Source organism: Podarcis liolepis, assembly GCF_965112155.1.
Source record: "Podarcis liolepis genome assembly, chromosome: 4".
Classification (NCBI taxonomy): domain Eukaryota; kingdom Metazoa; phylum Chordata; class Lepidosauria; order Squamata; family Lacertidae; genus Podarcis; species Podarcis liolepis.
In genome coordinates this window covers 90,331,546-90,358,538 of record NC_139558.1, presented here as the reverse complement: position 1 = coordinate 90,358,538, position 26,993 = coordinate 90,331,546, and the positions used below count along the sequence as shown (strand labels likewise).

Sequence of the window (26,993 nt, the reverse complement as noted above, 5' to 3'; positions counted from 1 at the left end):
GGTTCCTTAATACGCCAGCAAAGTTTGCTTTTCTGTAAAATAACGGACAAATGTTTGGCATTTCTTCCGCAGAAGCATAGCATTTGCCTCGTATTTGCTTTATTGATACAACAAAGTATTTCTCTGTTGTTTTTCCAAGAAGCCCACTTTACAGTCACAACAAAAATACACTTTGAAACAACACTTCGGCAAGCCTTCTGAGTGGATTTTTAAAAACCCCAGTCTTGTATTTGTATTGGATTTGAAGTTGTTTTTATATATGTAATTGTTTCAACTGGTTTTACGTAAGTTTTTATTGTATTGTGAAATTGTTTCAAGATGCTTCATAGGAGCCAATTAATATAGGAGATTAACAGTGACGTTAACTCAGCAGAGGAAACTATATTGAAAACGATATTGTTAACCGAAAGCTTTCCAGGGGAGAGATGCCCTGTACCTAAGGATGCATGAATCTGTCAATTCTGATTTCCTCTCTGTTGCCAGGTGGTGGTTTTCTGTTCTTCATTGGTTTATTAATTTTAGACATTTTAAAACTTTGCTTTTGGAGGTCAGGATTGGTTCAGGGCACCTGGGTTTAAAACAGCTGTACACGAAGAAAGATTATTCCTTGTGGGAAGAATCACATGCTAGCTGTTTGAAACTTTCTATAAGACTAGGCAGTCTCAGAGAAGTGTTCAGAGGGTGGCATAATCAAAAATTCTCTATTAGCACTGCCCAGGAGCTAAATCTTTCTCCCGTGAATGACAAATTGATGTACTCAAACTCTTTAACTACCATCGATAGCTGAACCCAACTTTCTTTCCCTCCCATTTTGCCCTGAAGCTTTCCTGCTAATATCTCTCTTATTATTTGGTCCTGGACTATCTCTTTCAAAACATTTCATCCCTGAATATTAATGATGGATTAGGATGACCAAAAGTGGTGGAATTACATGGTTGCACTTTCTGGTTTTAGAAGCAGGACTTGGTGTGCATCATCACTGTATGCTTAATGCTGTCTGCACTGTTTGGTAATTGTTGTGGCAGTTTTGCCTCTTCTAAGCAGGACTGGGAATGTTTGATTCATGCTGCTGAAATCGAACCATTTAAAGTCTCAGTGCAACATTCGCAGAAGTCAATCCATCATAAAACCTTCATCGTAAGCAAGGAATGGTTACTAAAACCACTTTAGGGAAAAGTCAAGTGAGGCTGTAGAGAAACAGTCCAAAGAAGTCCAATTTGCAGTTTAAGGTAAAGGTAAAGGGACCCCTGACCATTAGGTCCAGTCATGACCGACTCTGGGGTTGCGGCGCTCATCTCGCTTTATTGGCCAAGGGAGCCGGCGTACAGCTTCTGGGTCATGGGGATAGCATGACTAAGCTGCTTCTGACGAACCAGAGCAGCGCACGGAAACCCCGTTTACCTTCCCGCCAGAGCGGTACCTATTTATCTACTTGCACTTTGACATGCTTTAGAACTGCTAGGTTGGCAGGAGCAGGGACCGAGCAACAGGAGCTCACCCCGTCGCAGGGATTCGAACTGCTGACCTTCTGATCGGCAAGTCCTAGGCTCTGTGGTTTAACCCACAGCGCCTCCCGCGTCCCTTCTAATTCGCAGTTTGCAAAGCTCAAAAAAAATGAAACACCTTTGTGCAAAAAGAATGCCCCATTCAGGGGTCCAATGGAAAGGCATCAGGTGCCATGTGCAACCTCTATTTATGTGCATCCATTGAACACTTGGATCTGCAGCTGAATCCATGAAAGGCTTTTTGGAATTGAGGAGATGTTTGATGGCAGTTGCTTGCTCCCATGGATGCAGCCTTCCCCGCGTATAGTTCCATGCGCAGTGGCTCTGTCCAACCCTTCAGTGGGTCCGTGTAAGGTGAGAGGCAGAGCCTGTTATGCTACCTCCATGCCTGTCCATGGAATGCATGACCTGAATGCAAAAACAGAGCTTTAGTGTAATTTCAGTGTGTTGAATGTCATGAATGAATGAATGATAAGCTCAGACTTGACATATATCAGCATGTGCTCATGGTATGCATGTGGGGAGAGGCAGCTAGTAATGAGTGCTCCAGGATAATGATGAAATGGGAGAAGAAGGGAGGAATGTGAGAGGAAAAATGGAAGAAAAGAAGGATGCGCATAACCAAAAACTGATGTGATGTGTCCACATGGTGACTTGAATGTAACAGCCATATTGTTTAAATCAAGAACACACAATGGCTTCAGAATGCTTTCTCATGTTTCCTTAATGGGGCATCCTTGTGTTTGAAACAGTTATGTTTTCTTATCTTCACCAATGATCCTGAATCTCTTTCCCCCCCCCCCACGTCTTTTTTTGCAGGAGTTATCTATACTGCAGATATCCTGGACCGAGAGACGACTCAGTCCTACTGGTTAACTGTGTATGCAACAGATCGTGGTGTTGTTCCACTTTACACCACCATCGAGGTCTACATTGAGGTTGAAGATGTGAACGACAACGCTCCGTTGACTTCTGAACCCATATATTACCCATCTGTTTTGGAAAACTCTCCTAAGGATGTATCAGTTATTCAGATACAGGCTCAGGATCCTGACTCCAGCACAAATGAAAAGATGACCTATAGGATTACCAGTGGGAACCCTCAGAACTTTTTCATCATCAATACCAAAACAGGTAAGGAGATGTCTTCCAACTTTGTATGCTGTTGACATGATATGTGTACAGATGATTGGCATATTTAATGTGTACGTACTGTTTTATCTCTTTCTGGACCAGCCATTTGTTAAGCTGTTGCTAACAGGGAGATGCATAGGGCGGAAACCAACATGGTGCTAGTGGCCTCATACTTATTTGGGGTTTGCATACATTCATTGTGTCTTGTTAACGGAGGAATTTGTGGGCTCCCTTGGACAAAAAACAAGGACACCAGCCAGGAATACCAGAGCAAAACAGCAGCCAGTAGGCTTGGTTTTTATTGAAGACTGTCGCGACAGGACTCCCACCTGCCACAAGGTGGAACAAAATGGAAGCCCAGAACAAAAGAAGACCCCAACTTTTATTAGTTACTAATCCCCCAAGCTACACCCCTAGAACTACATCACAACTACATCATGACTACATCATTGACACATCAGAAAAAGTAGGGGTTGAGGGAGGAGTTATGGAGGTAACCTGAGTATCTTGTCACCTGGCTGGTTCCTCCTTTCCCCCTCCCCATGAGTCATTTCTAGAGGACAAAGGGGAGCTGGCAGTTTCCTGCCCCCAGAGGGAAGATCTGATCATTGTCCTTTGTTCCAGTCCATGTTGAATCCACTCCTATATGCAAGTCCTTTGTGACCTTGATGGTCTTCTGTCTGGGACCATCAAGGTTGTCATGCCAACTGGGTAGGGCTCCTGAGTACGTGTTAGTACGCTTAAGGGATTATGGCCATCCTGTATCAAACCGTCCCCCTTTGATGGTCCTTCTTGGAGCAAAATAAAAGTGGACCGGTGTAAATCCGATGTATGGTTGATTTACTATGAATTTATAACAGAAACGTTGTGTGTGAGTGTGTGTGTCATGTTTGTACAAACTGAAGGATTGGGGGGGAGTTCCTGCAACACTATTGAACTTAGTGAAGCAGGAAAATTTGCAACCCGCATCACCAATGTCAACAAAAGATTTTGTATGATTATTGCACATCTTTTCAGATATGTGCCTTAATGAGAACATACCGAAATGGTAGCCAGACCCTAAGCTACATTTGTCATGGCTTAACTGGGGAAGTCTTCATCAGCTGTCAACCAATCTAGCAATTATGAACTGTCCTTGACGCATGAAGAGGGTGAAAAACCGGTAGTTCTGTCATCCGAGTTGCAGCTTAGAGGTGTCTTTGTCCTAAGAAGTCTCTTGGCTGTGTTGAGGGAAGCGTAGTGCTGATTAGACGGTCTCTGTTTAATTGGAATTGTGCGGCAAGGAATAATCCCATGAAGAAATAGCTCTTAAGGACTCCCACAGTGCTCAGTTTGATGGCTGATGGGTGGTTGTCTTTTTCGTAACTGCCACTTAGCGTTAAATCAACCCGTGCAATTAGTCATGATGTAAGAGTGAAAAATTAAGCAGGAAATCATATAGGTTTGTAAACAAATTGATGTATGCATTAAACAAAAATGCAGATAATTCTCACATTTTGTGACCTTGGAGAGCCTTGGTTTAATGTTTATGTCACCCTGGAGTTCAGGTGTTCAGGTATCCTATGAAATGATACATACCTATTTTGACAATGTGATAGTATCAGCCAGTGAACATTTCCTGTTGAGACAGATGTTAATCTATTTAAGGCCTGTAGTTAAAGGATTTCAACCAGACTGCGGAATTCCACCCACCTGAAATTTGGGGGAGCCCTATCTTCTGGATTCAACCAGATGTAGCCCTTCTTTATATACCTGTTGTCTTTGTCCATGGAGTTTTCATGGCAGGGAAACTGGAGTGGCTTGCCGGTTCCTGCTCCAGGTGGATCACATGCAGTCAAAACTCTCCACTATGACCTGTCCGTCTTGGGTGGCCCTTCATGACATAGCTCATAGCTTCTCTTAGTTATTCAAGCCCCTTCGCCACAACAAGGCAGTGATCCATGAAGGAGTCCCATCACCTCCTGGCAAATAGAAGGGGAAGAAATGGAGGCAGTAAGAGATTTTACTTTCTTGGGCTCCATGATCACTGCAGATGGTGACAGCAGTCACAAAATTAAAAGACGCCTGCTACTTGGGAGAAAAGCAATAACAAACCTAGACAGCATCTTAAAAAGCAGAGACATCACCTTGCCAACAAAGGTCCGTATAGTTAAAGCTATGGTTTTCCCAGTAGTGATGTATGGAAGTGAAAGCTGGACCATAAAGAAGGCTGATCGCCAAAGAATTGATGTTTTTGAATTATGGTGCTGGAGGAGACTCTTGAGAGTCCCATGGACTGCAAGAAGATGAAACCTATCCATTCTGAAGGAAATCAGCCCTGAGTGCTCACCGGAAGGACAGATTGTGAAGCTGAGGCTCCAATACCCTGGCCACCTCATGAGAAGAGAAGACTCCCTGGAAAGGACCCTGATGTTGGGAAAGATGGAGGGCACAAGGAGAAGGGGACGACAGAGGACGAGATGGTTGGGCAGTGTTGTCGAAGCTACCAGCATGAGTTTGACCAAAGTGCGGGAGGCAGTGGAAGACAGAAGTGCCTGGCGTGCTCTGGTCCATGGGGTCACGAAGAGTTGGATATGACTAAACAACTAAACAACAACAAAGCCCTTCTTTTGTTAGTGCTCTTAAGAACAGCAAAGGCTAGCCAGAATCCTTTCTTTACCAAGGCTTTTAAACTACATTTTAAGCATTTTCTTAAGCTTTTGGGGAAATCCCCCCCCCCCGCGCCTCTAATGTTATTAAACTATCGATGCCTCCTCTAACTGCACCGGTATGCCCACCCGCTATACAACCTTGAATTTTATTTTTTGATGGCTATCTATACAAAGACTTCCTTGTGTTATTGGTTCACTCTTGAGTCTGATTTCAAGACCCTCCCTTGGATTCTTCAAATGTAATAGGTTCTGGAAACACATTTTAGGTTTTCCATGTACCCCTGTAATTTATTTTGCTTCTTCATTAGTCTGGAAAGCCTTTCATAGTACTACAGATGCAAATTTCAAACCGTGAGGCACAGCACATGCACCTACAATGAGTTCGTATCCGTAAAACCTCAGTTTTCTGAAATGAAGTCTTCATAAACCAGTAGATATTAGTGATGTTCTTCGAACATGGAGGGCCACGTGGGAGAGAGAGATCATGCTTCCAACAAGCTTACTCTGCAAGAGGTGTTAAGATCAACCCGTTCATGGGGTTGCTTTGGAATGGAAGGGACAAAAGCTAAACTGCAGCGTGGCTTTTTGAGCATGTAAAACACACACAAAACCAACATGGGTATAACCGTGTTGCCTAGAGTGATTGTGAAATCACTTTTCCTTTTTAAGAAGGCAGGTTGGGTATCTGCCAGCTATGTCTTACTGCTGCAGTCACCAGTTGCCTCTGTATTCTTGAAGAGCCACCGATTTCTCCCGCAGCAATGACAAATTTTATTGTACGGCCACAGACCTGTTAAAAACAAATTGAAACACGAAAATCGTACAATTTCTGCTAAACAGCAAGCTGTGGTACTGATACAAACTTAAGGCAGCAAAAAAACCCCAGATAAATTGTGTTCTCCAGTTCCTTCATCAGTGAACTGCCATGGATGTGTGTATATTCAATAAATAATAAGTAAATGATAAATAAATAAATGGTGATGGTGGTGGTGATGATGCTCTGTAATATAAGTCATTTGCTGCTTAAACAATTCACACATTTGCTTCCATATATCAGATATGTAGCATTATAGTTTGGGATAATTTTACAACTTTTGAAAACGTTTCCCTCACTCCATACCCCTTCCCAACTGACACTGTAGGCCAAAGAAATCATTATGTATTGGACTCCAGGTCCCTTCAACATGTCCAGTAGTTTTGGATGTTATGTCTTGATTGACATTTGCAGGAGTCAAAGAAGATTGGTTTAGGCTGCCAACTTATCACCCTTGATAAAAAATAAGAGCAAGATAATATGTATGTATGTATGTATGTATGTATGTATGTATGTAACCTATTTAGAATGTAGCCTAGAATTCTAGATGAACTGTACTTCCCAATATGATTCATTACTTGACTCCTCCTTTGTTATTCCTCATGCTGCAGGCTTAAGCATTAACCATGGTCTATGCATAATTTATGCAACCAACTGTCCCGTCACATTGACAAAACAAACACATGCCATTATACTGAAGCCATTAAAATGTGTGCATGCATTTTGCATATAGAGTATTTACAAGTCAAAAGAATGATCAGACCCTTTGTTGTTGTTGTTTTGCCAAGTTTAAGAAAGGTTGCATATTGTCTACAATACTAACTTTGGTCATTTCTCTGTGCATGCTTTTTCATCAGCTATGCACGCTCTCATTATGTTTGCTTGTTATATTTTAACATGCATATTCTATATGCTTTAAGTATTGCAAGCTGCTTTGCATAATAGGCAAAGGGACCCCTGACCGTTAGGTCCAGTCGTGGATGACTCTGGGGTTGTGGTGCTCATCTCGCTTTATTGGCCGAGGGAGCCGGCATACAGCTTCCGGGTCACGTGGCCAGCATGACTAAGCCGCTTCTGGCGAACTAGAGCAACGCACTGAAACGCCGTTTACCTTCCCGCCGGAGTGGTACCTATTTATCTCCTTGCACTTTGACGTGCTTTCAAACTGCTAGGTTGGCAGGAGCAGGGACCGAGCAATGGGAGCTCACCCCGTCGCGGGGATTCTAACCGCCGACCTTCTGATCGGCAAGTCTTAGGCTCTGTGGTTTAGACCACAGCGCCACTACTTTGCATAATACATATGTATGAAAACGATGGGGTATAAAAATCTGTTCCTTCTTTCTAACTACACATAATTTAAACAGGCATTGTACTGGTTCACATTATCATGCCTCAATGTTGTTTCCCCTCCATTTGATTCAGGGCAGAGGTCCATGATATCAAACTATGGTTTTGCTAGCTATAGTTGGTTCTTCCAGACATAAAAAAGACAAACCATGGTTTTGAGCAAGAGCTCCATAACTTTACTCTAGAATCCCCCGCCCCATTATTCCCTGTGTGCATAGGAATTCATTCATTCCCCCCCCTTCAAAATATAGCCCGGCCCCCCACAAGGTCTGAGGGACAGTGGACCGGCCCCCTGCTGAAAAAGTTTGCTGACCCCTGAGTAAGAGGCAGGGAATGGTGGGAAGGTAAATAAAACACATGATGGAGTTATATACATTAAAACAGATTGATTGCAGCCATAAATTTGCCGCTTTATTTCCCATATATGGGTCTTAATTTCACAGCAAAGCATAGCAGTAATTTATTGCATTGATTTATTGCAATTTTTTGTGCTCCGAGGGAAGCAGTGAATTTTAATTCAAACCATCACACACTTTTTTTTTTTAAAAAAAAGAAGTCTTGCGACACACGGGAGCACCAGGCAGAATGCAATAGGCAATCCCATGGTATTCCCATACGATGTGGATGAACTCCCTTTGACTCATAAGCTTTTCATCTTGGAGAAGTACTGGGACTGATTATATTGTTTGACAATCAGCTGGTACTGCCAAACAGCCGGTTATAGTACAGGATTGCTTTTCTCCAGGTTCTGTCCCTTTGCCAGCATTTCTCTCCCATCACAAAACCTTTGGAAACTGTAGATCGGAGTATTGTGGCGTTATTCTCTGTGTGGGGGTGCCCTTGAACCTCCTTCCAGAAACTTCAGCTGCTCTGCTGTGCAGCCACCAGCGATGGAACAGTTTCAGCTGCTTAGGATATATAGAATTGACCCAAAGTGTCAGATGCAGTACAGTTAAAACTCTCTAATCTATGCAGCGTTGAAAGCATTGTCTTGGAACTATTATAGCAAAAATAAAATAAAAAATAATTCAGTCTTTATATTAAATCAATAGAATTATGTATGTATGTATGTATGTATGTATGTATGTATGTATTTATTTATTTATTTATTTATTTATTTATTTATTTATTTCCCAGCCACTCTGGGCAGCTTCCAGCAAAATATTAAAATACAATAATTCATCAAATATTCATCAGATAGAAGGGTTTAAACATTTTCAAACTAAATAAATGCAAGTCCGTGGTGTCCTAGTCTGCACTATATTTTAACTAAATTAAACGGTATATTTTATCTAAATCAAACTGTACCGTAAGCCTGCATTTTAGGTGCATTTAAATTGTGTGCATTCAGCTTTATGTGCGTGGGAAATAAATATAAATAAATAAAAATCAGTCGAAAAGCAGGTGGGGTTCTGCGGAAAAAAATACTTGGACAATCTCACCTGACCCTGAATCCAACACGTTTTGACTATGCACAATTTTGGCTTTAGACACAATACCTGGCACACAACCCCCTTGCAAGTTGCAGGCTTACTGTAGTCAGAAAAAACTAGGGTTCAGTGCTGGCGGAGGCTGCTGAAAAGTTTTCACCCTGCTCTTTCCTTGTTTCTGCTGCTGCTGCTGTACTGCCACAGCCTGGCTTGCTGGAATGTCCAGTCCCGGGTTTGTGATTGTACAGTGGTACCTCGGGTTACAGACGCTTCAGGTTACAGACGCTTCAGGTTACAGACTCCGCTAACCCAGAAATAGTATCTTGGGTTAAGAACTTTGCTTCAGGATGAGAACAGAAATTGCGTGGTGGCGGTGCGGCAGCTGCAGGAGGCCCCATTAGCTAAAGTGGTACCTCAGGTTAAGAACAGCTTTAGGTTAAGAACGGACCTCCGGAACGAATCAAGTACTTAACCCGAGGTACCACTGTATTCTCTCACACAGACCATAATCAGTAAACAAGGTTTGTTCTTGGCCTACTGCTCATGGTTTCTTTGGGGTGGACAAACCATGGATTCAGTCGTTGACAGGAGCGAGGTGCCGGGGAACAGAGTAAAACCTTTACCGCGATACTGAACTAAACCATAGTTTGTTTGCTAACCTATGGTTTAATGTGGCGTGCAAATTAATAGCAATAATGAGGATAGCAATAATGTGGATTACTCTAACCCCCCCTTAAAAAACCATGAGATCTAATATTACCTAATTGAATCTTTGAAGCAAGTAGCGATTCTTTTCCTGCCACAATCATTTTAGAACATCTTTCCCCTCTTTTGGACAAAGTAAATAAATGCTCTTTTAATGTGCCCTTACTTCTGAGAGATAAAAGGTTCATGGGTACTTTTATGCTCTGCAATAAGCATAGGTGATGTTGCACATACCATGAAATATTCAATTAAGCCTTCAGGCAGGTCAGTTTATGTGCCTCATAAATATGGGTGGGTTTTTTAAAGTATTCTCCTGTGTGCCTTTTGAACTTTTAATGGGATTTCACTCTGCCCGAAGGAGTAGGTACAGAGTCGGGGGGGACGGGACTTTTGAATCGTGCTTGGTCACTGGATCCTGACAACCTAGCAGTTTGAAAGCACACCAATAGGAGTAGATAAATAGGTACTGCTGTGGCGGGAAGGTAAACGGCATTTCCATGCACTCTTGTGTCCATCACAGTGTTCCATTGCGCCAGAAGTGGTTTAGTCATGCTGGCCTCATGACCCAGAAAGCTGTCTGTGGACAAACGCCGGCTCCCTCGGCCTGGAAAGTGAGATGACCACCACAACCCCATAGTCGCCTTTGACCATAGCTGTCAACCTTCCCTTTTTTGTGGGAAATTCCCTTATTGCAGCACCGTTTCCCGCTGCTTGTTAGATATCCCGTAGACTAAAGATTGTTAGATATCCCGTAGACTGTCCCCGGGACAGGTAAGGCTGCTGATCCCTTATTTCCAAATCTGAAAGTTGACAGCTATGCCTTTGACTGGACTTAACTGTCCAGGGGTCCTTCACCTTTACCTTTACCTGGTCACTGGAAGTGCAAGTAGCCTCAGTACCTGGAAGCAAAGGTTTGCAACTACACGATATGCCAGCTGCAATCGTTCCTGGAGAGCCTTGCCACAGTAGTTCAGACACTGGTGACTTCAGGATTGGGTGACTGCAGTGCCCTATATAGAATCTTAGAATTGGAAGGGTCCACAAGGGTCATCTAATCCAACCCCTTTCAATGTGGGAATTTTTTTGCCCCAAATGGGGCTTCAACCCAGGACCCTGAGATTTTGTGCAGAATGCCAGTTTAGTGCAGAATGCTGCAGCATGGTTACTGATGGAAAATGGGATTGGGGCAGGACCAAAGAGAGGGAATTAGGCTGCATCCTAAGCCTGTTCGACTTGGTCATGCAGCATGAGTTGAGCTGGTAAAAAGATTGGTGTACCTCAAGCACTATTTCAAAGGCTTGTTTTGCTACTGTCAGGTTTAGGCCAGCTCAGCCAGCAGCAACACTGCTCCTGAATGGAGTTTGAATCTGGTTTACTTTACTCCAGCTTAAGTTATGCCGCCTTGCTTTTACACCAGCTTCTTGTGTGTAGGGTTGCTCCCTGGGTCATGCTCAGAATAGAACCATTGAAATCGACAGACTTGACTGTCTTAAATCCATTGATTTCACTGGGTTTACCCTGAGTGCAACTAATTTGGATATAGTTAAAACAGCACACAGCTCTATTCATTAATGTTTGTATATATTTGGTTCTTGGAACAACCATATGCAAGGATGAGGGGCCACCTTTTCAGCTATGGGCCTGCTTTAAGAAAATGCTCCCCTCAAGGGCTGTGATCATTTGTGCATGTAGCCATTTCATTCATTCATTCATTCATTCATTCATTCATTCATTCATTCATTCATTTTATTTGCAAGTCGCTTTTTCTTGCCCAAAGTGCATGTGTGTTGTCGATTGGTGGGGAACTGCTAGGTGACTAGAGCCTTTGGATTTTGCCAGCTGACTCTCCTTGACTCTGTCTCCTGTGGGTGGCGCTATGGTCTAAACCACTGAGCCTCTTGGGCTTGCCAACTGGAAGGTTGGCGTTTCTAATCCCTGCAATGGGGTGAGCTCCCGTTGCCCTGTCCCAGCTCCTGCCAACCTAGCAGTTCAAAAGCACGCCAGTGCAAGTAGATAAATAGGTACTGCTGCGGCGGGAAGGTAAATGGCGTTTCTGTGTGCTCTGGTTTCCATCACTGTGTCCCGTTGCGCCAGAAGTGGTTTAGTCATGCTGGCCACATGACCCGGAAAGCTGTCTGTGGACAAATGCCTGCTCCCTCGTCCTGAAAAGCGAGACCAGCGCCACACTCCATAGTTGAATCCGACTGGACTTAACCTTCTGCCTCCTGTGCAGCAATTAGGCTCAGAAACACCCACCCACCCTTGGTAAGCCTAATTAATGCAGGGAGAATGATTAGAGATTCCCTTCCCTACTCGCAACCTCCTCCCTGAAAACCGCTCCACCTGAATCAATGAGGCTTAGAAAGATTTATGGTGTTATTATTTTAACACGGACATGGCCATGACCCAGTTTTGTATTTTGACGTATGCTTTGTTTCATTATATTGCTTGCTCTGATATTTTGCCTTAATTGACTTGTTTTTCTCTTTGCTGTCAGCAGCTTTGGGCTTCTCTTAGAAAAAAAGGAATGGTACAAAAGGAGCAAAGCCACTTCCGCCTTAGGGAGGAGGTAGGGTTGCGGGCTTCACAGCCCCTCCACGTGCCCAGGGGGTGGGAGGCCAGCCCTTGCACGATTGGGGGATTCCCGGATGCGTCACCCCCGGGCCGGCCAATCGGCTTGCTCCGGGGGTGTGGCCTGCCCCTTTAAAGGCAGGACGCGGCTGGGGATCTCCCTCTTTGCCCACACGCACGCCAGCTGCTCGGAAAAAGGGGAGGTAGCGCCATCACCTGCCCCGCATTTTGAAGGGTAGTCCATTAAAGGATTCCAGGGGGCAGGGCCCTGTCTGAAGCCTAGGGAGGTTAGGGCCTATCGGTGACCCCGGGGGATTTCCTAGTTGATGTGCATTAGCAGGACTGGTGGTTAACCCCTCCCGGACTTCAAGCAGACGGGCTGAAGTCAGATATAGTCAGTTAGGTCCAAATTCCAATGCCTAAGCCAATACCGCTCATCACCTGTAACCAATAAAGTTGTGGCCTTTTTTAGCCCATTAACTTTAATAATTGTGTCATGTGCCATTATTTCTACCGGGGGGGGGCATTTTAGTGCAGATTTATCCTAATATACACCTTTCCATATATGTTTGTTGAATGCACACATTTTTCCAAAGCCGTTATCCTTAATACAGTGCATTTATGCTTTACCCTAGTATGTGTGCCTTTGTACACATTACTCGGCTCAACTCCTGCCTGAAACCCTGGACAGCTGCTGTCAATCATAGCTGACGTTACAAAAGTCGAAGGGCCAATGATCTGGCTTAGGCATCTTACTGTGTTCCTGGGATAATGACTGTTGCTTGCCTGGATTGAGAATGTGAATGGGTGTTCACAGGAAGCTTTGAAGTTTTCATGGCTGGAATATACCCTCTTCTAGAGCCACATCAGTTGCTCACACCTCTTTCATTTCTGTTATTTTTTATATGAGGCCCCACTCATTGCTAGCATGCGGCCCCTGGAAGTTTGCTTGTGAAGCCTCATGGCCCTTTGTAGGAAGAGGGTGCCCTACCCCCGCTGCATGCCATTTTGGGGTAGGACGTAAATGCCACAAACCAATAAATAGACTTTACTAGCCATACTTTATACCTTTTCTTAAAAATCTAAAATTGCCAAATGATCTCTTACTTTCTTGGAAAGTAATTCATTTATTTTTTTAACAACAACAACACTGATTTACTAATTGATGTACAAGGCATACCCGCTCTCCTTTTCAAAGGAAAATCTTCTTCCACTTGGCCTGAAGGAAAGCGCTTCTTCATCTGTGCTGCTGCAGTGGTTTTAAAACTGGGTCAGGTCAGGAAGGAGTTTCCACAGTCAGTCAGAAAGCCAGTCTGAGGGCTGAAAGAGTGCTAAACAAACGCAGATACTGCAGGGTTGTTGAACTGCTGTCATCATCCCTGACCGTTAGCCATGCTTGCTGAAGGTTGGCGCGAGTTCGGATCCAACAGCATTGGTTGTTCCCATAGTTAGTGCAGCTCATTTGATCAACAAGAAGAAATTGAGCCTCTTAAGTGGGGCTACCTTTGAAGGTGACCCGGAAACTACAACTAATCCAGAATGCGGCAGCCAGACTGGTGACTGGGAGCAGCCGCCGAGACCATATAACACCGGTCTTGAAAGACCTACATTGGCTCCCAGTACGTTTCCGAGCACAATTCAAAGTGTTGGTGCTGACCTTTAAAGTCCTAAACGGCCTCGGTCCAGTATACCTGAAGGAGCGTCTCCACCCCCATCATTCTGCCCGGACGCTGAGGTCCAGCGCCGAGGGCCTTCTAGCGGTTCCCTCATTGTGAGAAGCAAAGCTACAGGGAACCAGGCAGAGGGCCTTCTCGGTAGTGGCGCCCGCCCTGTGGAACGCCCTTCCAGCAGATGTCAAAGCGATAAACAACTACCTGACATTCAGAAGACATCTTAAGGCAGCCCTGTTCAGGGAACTTTTTAACGTGTGATATTTTACTGTATTTTTGGTTTTTATGGAAGCCGCCCAGAGTGGCCGGGGAGGCCCAGCCAGATGGGCGGGGTATAAATAATAAATTATTATTATTATTGTTATTATTATTATTATTATTCCTCCTAGTCCTGTTGAATACTCTGCCAATTGAGGTTTCGGAGGCATCATCTGTTTCAACTTTTTAAACACCTTTCTCTATTCTGTCAGGTGATTAAGAATACATCTTTCCAAAACAGTGGTCTGATTTTGGACGTTAACTTTTTTTAATGGCATGTGTGTGTGTATGTGTAGGGCGGTGTATAAATTGAATAATTTATTATTATTATTATTAATTTTTTAAGCACAGTGCTTGTAAACTGCTCTGATTTTTTTTATAAGGAAATATTGGTAAATAATTATATTTTATAAATAGATCACCTGGAGATCCACAGGTTCTCCAACCCCTGATCCTGTGACTGACATTGAAGTTGGCACATTTCTAGCCATTATAAATGAAATGTTTGCACATACTTTATAAAGATGCTAATGGTGTGTGAAATAGTTAAGAGGGAGCTCTGTGGCTGATACTGTGCAACCCAATTTATTAAATGTCAGTTCAGTCTCAATTCTTTTCTAAAACTCCCAGTGCTCCTTGAGGTTATATTGCACATGCATTAAAAAACCCCAAAACACACACATACACAAAAAATCCCCAAAGCTCTTCCTTATAGGATTCCAGTTGACTGTGTGTGTGTGGAAACTTTCCCACTATTTTCAGCTGCCTCTTGGAGATTGCGAGGAGAAGGCCTTCCTTGATGTGGGTTCAGAGGCCCACATCCAGGCCTCCGAAGGTGGACGTTTTTCAGCTCCAGGCTCAGAGTCTGAAAGTGACAGAAGGGTTGCACCATGTTTGAAGGGAAGCATCCCAAGCTGGCTGTTGAGCCGAGATAATGCAGCTTTCCTTGGCAGCTCTGGGGGCTTTTGGCTGATGTCTCCAGCCGCCTTGCTGCATGATTTATCTCCGCAGAACTGATTCCTCCCCCTTCAAAGCCCTCGTTTCCTCAAATACTGCATGTGTAGTATGTGCTTCAGTGATAACTATATAGAAGGCGCGTGCTCCATATCTTGCGGTATATGCAGTTTTATTCCTCCCCTTCTTCTTCTCCCTCTCTATCTAGTTTCCCCCATGACTTGGCTCTTAATTTGCTTGTTCCCTCTGGCTCAGCTGGCAGTCGGAGAGCTGGCTTACTTTCCTCTCCCTCCCTGCCCCTTTCATCTCCGCTACGTTGGCCTATTTCTTGACAACCGGGAAGGAGGGCAGCAGGAATAGATTGTAGTAAGTGCCCTGATTGCATGGTTCTAATGTGCCTTCTCTGCCAGCAATGGAATTAGGTGAGCAGAAAACCCAGAAGTGTTGTGGCAGCAATACCTTAAATGGATCCCATTCTGGTGGGAAGAGACTGCTGGATCAGCAAAATGGCCCGTCTAGTCCAGCATCCTGTTGTCACGGTCCGGTATACGGGTGCTCGAAGTCCTGGCTGAGGACGTCGGGACCGGGGGCAAGATGATGGGGTAGTAGCAGGAATGAGAGTCCAGAAGTCAGGGGTCCAAGGGTCAGGAAGCAGGGAGTCATGAAGTCAAGGGTCTGAGGGTCGAGAAGCAAGGAGTCATGAAGTCAAGGGTCCGAGAATCGAGAAGGAAGGAGTCAAGGAGCCGAGGTCTGAGGATCAGGAAGCAAGGAGTCACAAAGTCAAGGGTCCAAGGGTCAAGGAGCAAGGAGTCACAAAGTCAAGGGTCCGAGGGTCAAGGAGCAAGGAGTCACGAAGTCAAGGGTGGGAGGATCAGGAAGCCAGAAGCCAAATGCAGCAAGGCAGGGAACGCGTTGCTGTTCTAAAGAGTCAAAGGGAAATGCTGACCTTATATCCCTTCCCGGTTCTTGCCACCAGGTGCTGCAGTGAGTTACCAAGCGGCCTCACCTGTGTGGCTGCGCTTTGCCTCTCCAGAACAAACTTAGGAAGGCCCCAGTGCTGCAAAGCCCTACTGGTCACAGGGCCTGGCTCCTGCACGCACTCCTGACACCTGTTCTCATATTGGCTAACCAGATGCACATTGGAAACTGGACATGATATCTTCCTCTGCCCTCCTTCAGTTCTCAGATGCCGGCATTCAGAGGCCTGATGCCTCTGACAGTGGATGTAAAACTTAGACACTGCGGCTAGGAGCCAAGTAAGGGCTCCACATTCAATACCTAATTTTATTTAGAAATCACAGAAACAATAGCAGTTGCTTTATACCAAGTCAGGCCAGATGCCCATCTAGCTCAATATTGCCTACTTCAGCACTTTCCAGCCTGGTGCCCTCTGGACATTTTGGGCTTCAGCTTCCAACATCCCTAACCAATAATCGTGCTGTTGTCGTTTAGTCGTGTCCGACTCTTCGCGACCCCATGGACCAGAGCACGCCCGGCCCTCCTGTCTTCCACTGCCTCCCACAGTTTGGTCAAACTCATGCTGGTAGCTTCAAGAACACCGTCCAACCATCTCGTCCTCTGCCGTCCCCTTCTCCTTGTGCCCTCCATCTTTCCCAACATCAGGGTCTTTTCCAGTGAGTCTTCCCTTCTCTTGAGGTGGCCAAAGTATTGGAGCCTCAACTTCAGGATCTGTCCTTCCAGTGAGCACTCAGGGCTGATTTCCTTCAGAATGGATAGGTTTGATCTTCTTGCAGTCCATGGGACTCTCAAGAGTCTCCTCCAGCACCATAATTCACAAGCATCAATTCTTCGGTGATCAGCCTTTTTTATGGTCCAGCTCTCACTTCCATACATCACTACTGGGGAAACCATAGCTTTAACTATATGGGCCTTTGTTGGCAAGGTGGTGTCTCCTTTTTAAGATGCTGTCTAGGTTTCTCATTGCTTTTCTCCAAAGAAGCAGGCATCTTTTTATTTTGTGACTGCTGTCACCATCTGCAGTGATCATGGAGCCCAAGAAAGTAAAATCTCTCACTGCCTCCATTTCTTCCCCTTCTATTTGCCAGGATGGGCCCAGTGGCCATGATCTTTGTTTTTTTGATGTTGAGCTTCTGACCATATTTCGCACTCTCCTCTTTCACCCTCATTAAAAGGTTCTTTAATTCCTCCTCACTTTCTGCCATCAAGGTGCTAGCGGGAGGTATTAAGAGTTGTAGTCTGTAGGGCGGCAGTTGGGGAAATCTGGTCTACTGCGACCGGCAGAAGCTCTTGGGCTTCATCCACACTTAGGTTCCCTCTGCTTTTTCCAGGCATGGTCTGCGACTTAAAGCTCCGTATCCAAGCTCCCTTCATTTCTTTTGCCCCAGAGCGTTTCCTGCAAAAATCTGCTCCTTAAAGCTCATTTTGAACAAATGTCAATCCGGGGAAAACCCAGACTGATGTTTTTTATACCTGTTTTGTAGCTTCCCTCAAGGAATTATGGGAATGGTACTTTGGTGAGAATCTCTTAACAGGCCTCTGGTCTTCTTCACAGAACTAAATTGCCCAGTTTCCAGCTTGACTGCTGCAACCTTCCAACAGCTTGACCTCACCCCCCAAAAGGTGCGTTCCCCCATTGTCTCCTAAGACAGAGGGATGTCAATCAACAGTTTAGATACTCAAGGAGTTTTGTGGAAAAATCGAGAGCTGGAAAGATTGGGGGGGTGAACAAGAGGGAGAGAGAGCACCCCATTTTTGTTCTTGCTAAGGCCATGAACACACTTTTCAAACCCTTGTCAGGTATATAGAGTTCGAACTTTTCATGTTTAGGAAATACTTGCAGTAAACAAACTGAGCAAAATATACAGCAGGCTTAATTTTGTTTCCAGAGCAGGAACACCCCCCTCTATTTTATATATAATACTTTGCCTGACTTGTACCCTGAGACGTTAACTTGACTCCTTACAATATTTAAAATTTTAATCGTTATTCAAGCATGCATAACCACAGAAATTTACAGCATGGGGTAAACAGATGGATTAGCAATTGTGCATGTAATTAGAAATAACCCTTCAAATTAAAAAACCTGCGTTTAGATATTCAATTTCCTTTATGTGGAAAAAAAAGGTTTGTTTTCTTTTTTTAAAAAAAAAATTGATGGGAACCGGTAATGCACATTAATAAAATGAGTAAGAATTTTCTCTCCTCTGAAAGTCTGTCACTCAGTGCACTCTTGACATATAATATTCGCATTAAGCAAATTGCAGATGGAAAGAATGTGTGAGGTGTTTTAATGATACACCGGGAAAGTGAAACCAGTAGAGCGAAATTGGGTTTTGGTTTAGATCTTGTGTTGACTTCTGTCACGTTGCGCTCATGTAAGATTTCACTCATAATGAGAGGAAAGAAGTGGTTCAATCACATTTTCTTCTTACCTAATAGTTCACCTCCTGATCCTTTCCTCTTGTTTTTTTCTGTATCATATTCCCTGTTTAGGGAAGCTTTTAATGTTTAATAGTCTATTGTATTTTAATATTTCGTTTAATATTTTGTTGGAAGCCGCCCAGAGTGGCTGGGGAAATCCAGCCAGATGGGCAGGGTGGAAATAAATAAATAAATAAATAAATAAATAAATAAATAAATTTCTCCTACTGCTTTTTAAGGATGTCTGATCCATGTCAAAGTTTATGTTCATTCATAAGTCTGTTACATCCCATTTCTGCCTTAATCTGTGATTTTAATATATATATATATTTAAAAAGTAGTTAAATATGTGTGTGTGTTTGGGGAGGGGGAGTATTAAATAATACTTTATCTCAACATACTGCATTTTTAAACTTTTTTTTATCCTAGAATACATCCATTGGCACATTTTGTTAGTTCTTTCAAGCCAAGAAGTATATCACACTGTTTGGAAAAGCATGAAATCTAAAGTATAATTACAGCCTGATCCACAAATTAGTCCGGGAGGTGTGAATTGGGCCAGTCTGTATTAGAATCGGCAGAAATCATGCTCTTCAAATAACTCTTAACTGCTTGTTCAAAAACAAAGACATATTGTTTAATTTGCAATTCCTAAAACGACAGTTAATCCCAAATAATTTTTTTTTTTAAATTTCTCTAAGCTGTGGGTGGACATTTAAATCCATTGATTTCAGTGGGTCTGGGTAGAACTCAATATTTCACCCAGTGTGTTTTTGCAACTTGTTAAATTACTTATCACAAGAATGCTTTGGGACTCTACTTTGCCTAAAGCATGAGACACAAGGCTCCCTATAGTTCTGCAGTCCAGAATTTATTATTTTATTTAGAAGCTTTTCAAACCATCCTTTGTCCAATGACCTCAATCTCATTTACAAATTTTAAACAAATGAGGTTTAAAATATCAGTTATACTTTAAAAGGGTCTGAAAACAGTACAGGAGAGAGAGAAAGATATAGAGATGTTGATAACATGGGGCAGATGTTTCAAGCACGTTAAGAATTCACAAAAGGCCTGAGAGAACAAAAATAGTGATTATTGTCATATCGGCATCTAAAATCCAGTTAAGAGCAAAGTTATATCAATGATCACTTAATCCAAATTGGTTCGTGATTGGTGTATCGGATATTGGTTGGTTCAATGGTAAGTAATCAGCCAGTGGATAAAACGTTTTATTTACTTTTATGATATAACTTTGGCCAGATTTGAAACTCTTTCATGTCATATCTAGGGAAGCTCATATGTTAGTACAGTGGTGCCTCGCAAGACGAAATTAATTCGTTCCGCAAGTTTTTTCTTCTTGCGAGTTTTTCGTCTTGCGAAGCACGGTTTCCCATAGGAATGCATTGAAAATCAATTAATGCGTTCCTATGGAAACCGTTTGCCAGGCTGGCGGTGCGGAGAAGGGCTTTTCTCCCCACCGCAAGCCTTCAGGACAGGTACGGGAACAGAGGGGAAGGGGCGCAGCGCTTCTCCTCTGTTCCCAGGGCTTGCGGTGGGAGGAGGGTTTTTCCTTCCCACCGCCAACATTCAGAACAGCATTCTGAATGTTGGTGGTGGGAAGGAAAACCCTCCTCCCACCGCAAGTCTTCAGGACAGCCACCCGAAGGCTGGCGCGGGGAGAAGCTCTCTCCGCCCCACCGCCAGCCTTCGGAGCAGCCTTCCGAAGGCTGGCGGTGGGGCAGAGAGCTCTCCGCCCCACCGCCAGCCTTCGGAAGGCTGCTCCGAAGGCTGGCGGTGGGAGGAGGGCTCCCCGCCCCACCGCCAGCCTTCGAAAGGCTGCCCCGAAGGCTGGCGGCGGGAGGAGAGCCCTCCTCCCACCACCAGCCTTCGGAGGAGGTCCGAGGACAGTGGGGAAGACGCGCTGCGCTTCCCCGCGGTCCCGGAGATTTCCCTATGGGCTTTCGTCTTGCGAAGGAAGCCCATAGGGAAATTCGTTTTGCGAAGCGCCTCCAAAACGGAAAACCCTTTCGTCTAGCGGGTTTTCCGTCTTGCGAGGTGTTCGTCTTACGGGGCACCACTGTAGTGTTAACCCTGTCTAGATTTCAACATATTTGATTGATCTTATAATTTGGATGCTATGTCGCCAATCTCCCTTTGTAACTGGAATGGGAGTGGGTGTATTTTTAATTTTTAATGTATTTTTAATCTCTTGTTGGAAGCTACCCAGAGTGTCTGGGCATCATCATCATCATCATCATCATCATTATTATTATTGTTATTACAGTGCCCTCCTGCATTAATGCCATGCCATCTTATAGCATTGTGCAGCAGGCAATAATGTCACATTTGGAATTGTCGCTTACATTCCTTACATTTGCAACCTCTGCATTGGACTGTAGACATTTGTGTATCCACCGAAAGGTTGGAATGTGTGTTTTTATTTCCCTCTCCATCTAGGTGCACGTGGAATCGCTCTGAGGCATTTTGGTTGTTTAGCTGAAGCTCTTTCGACTCCCCCACCCCTTTCCAAATTCCTATGAAACTTGCTTGAGGTTTTGTTTTAGGCGAAATCCAGTTGACGGCCAACAGATGTACAGAGTTACACCCTCCCCGGCAAAGGGATTTTGGTAGCCTTCTCAGAATTCCTCAGATGTTTCACCTGAACAGGGGCATGCACACGCCGTCTCAATTTGTTATGCATTCGTTATACATTTTGCAAACCTGCCTCCAGTCCTCGTTTCAAAGCATTTGAAGGCACCTTGGCCATAGAAATGATTCTCTCTGGTGTAAATATATTATTATTATTATAAAAGAATGTGCTTGGTAGCAAGTACCTGAAGTCATAATATCTTTGACGACAGCTCCATTCGAGAAGTCTTCTTTGGAGGTTTTTGAGCAGAGGTTGGATGGCCATCTATCATGGTTTCTTTATTTGAGATTCCTGTATTGCAGGGGGTGGACTAGATGGCACTCGGGGTCCCTTTCAACTCTACTATTCTATGAGATTATGATTCTGTGATATCCACTGGCATCGGTTCAGGAGGAGGTGTAGATCTAGGGTAGAGGACTAGAGAGTGAGGATGATGTCTCCTCCATCACAGCTCCTGTTTGAAGATTCTGCCTTCTGAAGGTCTCGGACAATCATGGAACTTTGAAGTGTCAGGCATAGGCCTAATGGCTTTAGCCCAAACGTAGCAGAGTTTTTCCTGCACAGTGAAGAAGCTAGTTGAGGTGGTAATGACTAGTCAGCTAGACTCAGAATAACTATTTACAGGATTTATTATTTATTATTTATTTATTTACAGGAAAAATAAAACCAGCAGAGTTTCTGCATACAAAACTAAGCAAAATAAATCCTCTCTCTCTCTCTCTCTCTCTCTCTCTCTCTCTCATAACCATACACAGCACTTCTACTCCTACCCCTAACACACCTAACACCAAACTGTGCTAGCATTCCCAGATAACAGAGTTGAGTGCTGGTCGTTAACCAATCAGAGTAAGTAGTTTCTAGGTCAAGCAGACCTTGGCTTTCTGCCAAGAGTAAATTGACACTGCCTTGAGTTAATTGTGTGAAGCCAGAATCTGTAAGTTCCCATGAGAATCAATTAACAGAAACTGAACAGACAATGTCCCAGCACAACTTTTCCCCAGATGTTCAGGGAACCCAAATCAAGAACTCTGAAGCAGAATTTAGTGCAGGGATTGGCAAAGTTTTTTGAGGCTGGTCCGGTCCACTCCCCGGCAGACCTCTTGGTGGGCTGGAGCTTGCGCGCCTGTGCGTGCACTCAAGCTATTTCCGGCGCTCTTCTGACCTGGAAGTCGGTCTCCGTGTCAAGAAAAAAAATGGCGCCGTGAAAGAAAAAAAAGCACAGAATCCCCACGTTGATCCACGGAACGGTTGTGGGCCAGTTCCAGGAAGCTCATGGACCGGAACCAGCCCATGGGCCTTAGGTTGCCAACTTCTGACTTAGTGAATGGTAACCAATGGTAACAGTCACCACACAGGACTGTGATGTAAATGTTTCTATTATTTAGTCCAGGGGTAGGCAACCTAAGGCCCGGGGGCTAGATGCTGCCCAATCGCCTTCTCAATCCGGCCCACAGCAGGTCCGGGAATCAGCATGTTTTTCATGAGTAGAAGGTGTCCTTTTATTTAAAATGCATCTCTGTCTTATTTGTGGGGCATAGGAATTCATTCACCCCCCCCCCCAAATAAATATAGTCTGGCTCACCACATGGTCTGAGGGACAATGGACCGGCCCACAGCTGAAAAAGGTTGTTGACCTTTTTCAGTCTGTCTTGTGTGGCTTAGCTCACTTATTTGAGTCATTGGGGACCATTTGTTTCGCAACCACCTTCATGTGAAATAAAGTACCAAAGACTGAACAGTCGCAGAAACTTTGCATCGCCGTGTCTAATTATAGCTGCACCAAAAACACAAACAACCAGACCTGATTTTTAGCAGGCTAATTAGAGCTGTCAAGCAATTGATCCATTAAAACTTCATTAGTCATGTGTGTTTTAATCAGCTAAATAATTAAGATACAAATATATTTGCATTTTTTTAAAAAAAGTTGTGTTTTACCAAAACCTCCATACGAGTAGATATTATTAAAATTCTGTGGCTGCTTCCTAAATGGAACGTTTGGGTTTAGGAAGATCCTCTGACCCTCTAAATTCACCTCAGATTTTGGGTAGGAAATCTCATTTAAAATCCCCATCAAGCAGGGGGTCGCTTGCGTGTACAGTAGTCAAATTATGGTGGGCAAACTGGGCTTGCAATTGATGGCTGAAAAAAAGTGTGAATACACAGGTGTGCTGAATATTATTATAGTATACAATAATGGTTTTATCATCCAGGGTAAGTATATTAACAGAGTTAGCCTTGGGTTATACGTGGATCTCCAGGAATTAGTGATGGGAAAGGGTGTGGTCCTCAACAGATGGGTTTGTCATTCGTCATACAGGTGAAACTCGAAAAATTAGAATATCGTGGAAAAGTTCATTTATTTCAGTAATCCAACTTAAAAGGTGAAACTAATATATGAGATAGACTCATGACATGCAAAGCGAGATATGTCAAGCCTTTATTTGTTATAATTGTGATGATTATGGCGTACTTTTTCGAGTTTCACCTGTATTTTCTTGCACCTCCCTAATGATGACCATATAGCCAGCAGGTTATTCAGGAAACGGTAATGCTGGTAATAATATAAAGTAGAAACAGCAACAGCAGCAGTCATATAAAGCAAGGCCTTATTATTTCCATCAACTTGGTACGTTTCCATCCTTGGGACATAAAAGCAATCAATATGTGCAAAAAAGTACTGTTTTTATTGAGCCTTTAAACCAGAGGATTTCTTAGTTGTTTACTGTTGTTGTGGTTGTGAACAGATGCTGGATGTAAACAGAGACCGTAATGCCATTCCGCACATCTACATTTTAAGTGCTCCCCCCCCCCTTCTTTTTGCTGCCCATAAGGACAGCTCTCATGTTGGACAAGAACAGAAATTAAATGGGCTCCTCACCGAGGCTTTTCTTTTTTCTCTCTTCTGCTTTTTACAACCCTCTGGATAGAAGTGAAATTGAAAAGAATCTTATCAGCTCTGTTATTCCGCTGCTTGAAGAAAAGGGGAGGGAACCAGGATCTGAAGTAGCCTTAGGCATCAGAGTCTACTAGAATATATTATTAGGAGGTGCTTGGATACTGAATATCTGTATAGGAGAGAGTTTGTGTGCATGGGTTGGGGTTTGTAGAGGTTCCTTTGCATGAGATAGTAATCATATGCGCTCAGGAGTAACCCCTTACTAAAATCAGAAGCAGAAATCAGAGGCCTTAGACGTCACATTTCTCTGCTGGCAAAGTGTTTGCAAAGTGCTCACATAAAGGCTGTTGGCATTTTATTGCACATTTCTCCTAATATATACACATTTTTGCCTGCGGTTTTGTTCCCCTCTTTGCCCGTCGCTTCCCCTAATATAATGCACATTTGAAAGTTTTTTCATCACAGCATGCTGCTTTATGCGTACCTTCACGCATGTTTCGGCTGGAGAACCGTGCTGCAAAATTCAGAGGAGTTGAATTTTGAAGGGTGCATGCTCTTCAGAGTGCATGTTTTATTTTCTTCACCCATCCCCTAGTTTGGAGTGCTGATCCATGAATGGCGGTTCCCTCGCTGCGAGAAGCCAAGTTACAGGGAACCAGGCAGAGGGCCTTCTCAGTAGTGGCACCCGCCCTGTGGAACGCCCTCCCACCAGATGTCAAAGAAAAGAACAACTACCAAACTTTTAGAAGAAATCTGAAGGCAGCCCTGTTTAGGGAAGCTTTTAATGTTTAATAGTCTATTGTATTTTAGTGTTTTGTTGGAAGCCGCCTGGAGTGGCTGGGGAAAGCCAGCCAGATTGGCGGGGTATAAATAATACATCATTGTTGTTGTTGTTGTTGTTGTTGTTGTTGTTGTTGTTATCTCTTCCACACGGCTTCCAGAACATGTAGCTCCGGCCCTCATGATTCATTCAAGTTGTGTAGAGATTTTCCATGCCACATGGAAGCACCACGTTGCTAACTTGAGTTGCATTCTGTTACATTGATCTGGGTTCTGTGTGTGCATGTGCATGTGTGCCAATATTTGATTCTACTTTCTTTGACATGATAAAAATGCTACCTGCAGGCAACTCGAGCCAGATGTCAGTTTAAACAACTGTTAAAGTATCCCATCCTGACGTTGTTCCATACATCGTGGGGAAAATAATAACAGCATAGCTATAACGCAAAGCAATAATGTGGTTAGTTATGGAGTTTGAATGTATAAAACACCCTGGAAGAAATCCTTGCGTGGTGTATTCCCTTTTCAAAGACATTGTCCACTCTGGTCTTATCTGCCCCAAATGTCCAGGGTTATCACCCTGAGTGATGTCCAGAATCCCTTTCAGTTCTATGATTCTAGGATATATCCAAACAAGCTGAGTATTTGGCTGTGCATAAGTGTTTATGAAAATGAATTAAGTGTAAAAAACCCCCACCCCAATTCTTGCCGTCCTCATAGGTAGGTTGTTCCTCTCCCCTACGACAACCCTTAGTCCACAAACACAGAAGGTGCTGCGTCAGGTGGAAGTCACCAGCGAAATATTTCCTTCAGCAGATATTTGGGGGAATATGTCTCCAAGGCAAGCTTTAAAAAGGGCAAGTGCCTCATTTCCATTAATGTTGATAACTGATCAGAATGTCCCAAGGTCCTTGGAAAGAACAGGATCAGATTTACAGCAGGTTAAAGTGAGTAAGGTAAGGCTGCTTGGCGCCACTACTTGCCCTTAGGCAAAACGGGAGTGTGTGCTTTTTAAAGCCTTCTTGCCCTCCTCTTAAAAGTACCCCGTCGTCAGAGGTTTCTGAGTCTGTGAAGGAGCAGAAATGGGAAGGAATAGGTCGGTTGAGCTGATGGCCCCACACTTTCATAAAGCATGGGTGGTGAACCTTTGTCAGCCCAATGGCTGTATTGCCTTCTGAGCAGACTTCCTGGACAGGGTGCATGGGCATGTGCCCGTAGTGGGCATGGCCAGAGACGAAAGTGGGTGGAGAAACAAATGCAAACTCAATCCTTATACAGTAAGGTAAAAAAAGGTAAAGGACCCCCGGATGGTTAAGTCCAATCAAAGGCGACTATGGGGTTGCCGCGCTCATCTCGCTTTCAGGCTGAGGGAGCGGGCGTTTGTCCACAGGCAGCTTTCCAGGTCATGTGGCCAGCAGGACTAAACCACTACTGGTGCAACGGGACACCGTAACGGAAGCCAGAGAGCACGGAAATGCCGTTTACCTTCCCGCCAGAGCGGTACCTATTTATCTACTTGCACTGGCGTGCTTTCGATCTGTTAGGTTGTCAGGAGCTGGGACAGAGCAACGGGAGCTCACTCCGGGATTCGAACCGCCGACCTTCCGATTGGCAAGCCCAAGAGGTCCGTGGTTTAGACCACAGTGCCACCCATGTCCCAATCCTTATACAGTACACTAGTTTCTACACACACACTCCAATCTCCGTACAGGCAAGCAAGAGACATCATCAGATGTCAACACTTCTGATCAGAGCTCAACACTTCTGCAAACCAGGGGTGTGCCCTGGCGATTGAGATGCTTGGCAGGCCCCATTTGGCCCCGGGACTGAGGTTGCCAACCCCTATAATAAATAATAAAACCACTGCACATTAATAAACTCTGGCAAATAAAAAAAAGGATGCCATCTTTTATTGGGAAGGCCCTATCTGAGGAAGGCCTTTCATACATGGAAATACTTACATGACTCAATGGTTTGTTGGTGGGCTTTTTTCTTAAACTGTATCAGTTCAAGAAGCTGCCGCTTTTGCAGGAACGATCCATCCTTTCTGCCCCACCCCTTTGGCAGGGCCGTTTCAATGTTCTCCCAGACATGTGGGGAGCCACTCATAGATTACCAGCTCCCCAGCAGCTGGAGAAAATGTCCAAAGGGCATTTGAAAGGCAAGGCTGAGGGGTTAACCGGTTGAAATTCTCATTGAGACAGCTGCTTTAAAAGAGAAAGGCAT

General features: G+C 44.1%; 1 protein-coding gene across 11 annotated transcripts in view; it reads left to right on the top strand.

Moving 5' to 3' along the window:
- FAT3 (FAT atypical cadherin 3) overlaps positions 1–26,993 on the top strand; it is a 462,341-nt gene that overhangs the window by 216,548 nt on the left and 218,800 nt on the right. For all 11 annotated transcript variants that reach the window (XM_083499062.1, XM_083499067.1, XM_083499063.1 and 8 more), the window contains exon 3: positions 2,325–2,639. In XM_083499062.1, the coding sequence (XP_083355188.1) occupies positions 2,325–2,639 (315 nt within the window). The remainder of the gene's footprint in view (positions 1–2,324; positions 2,640–26,993) is intronic.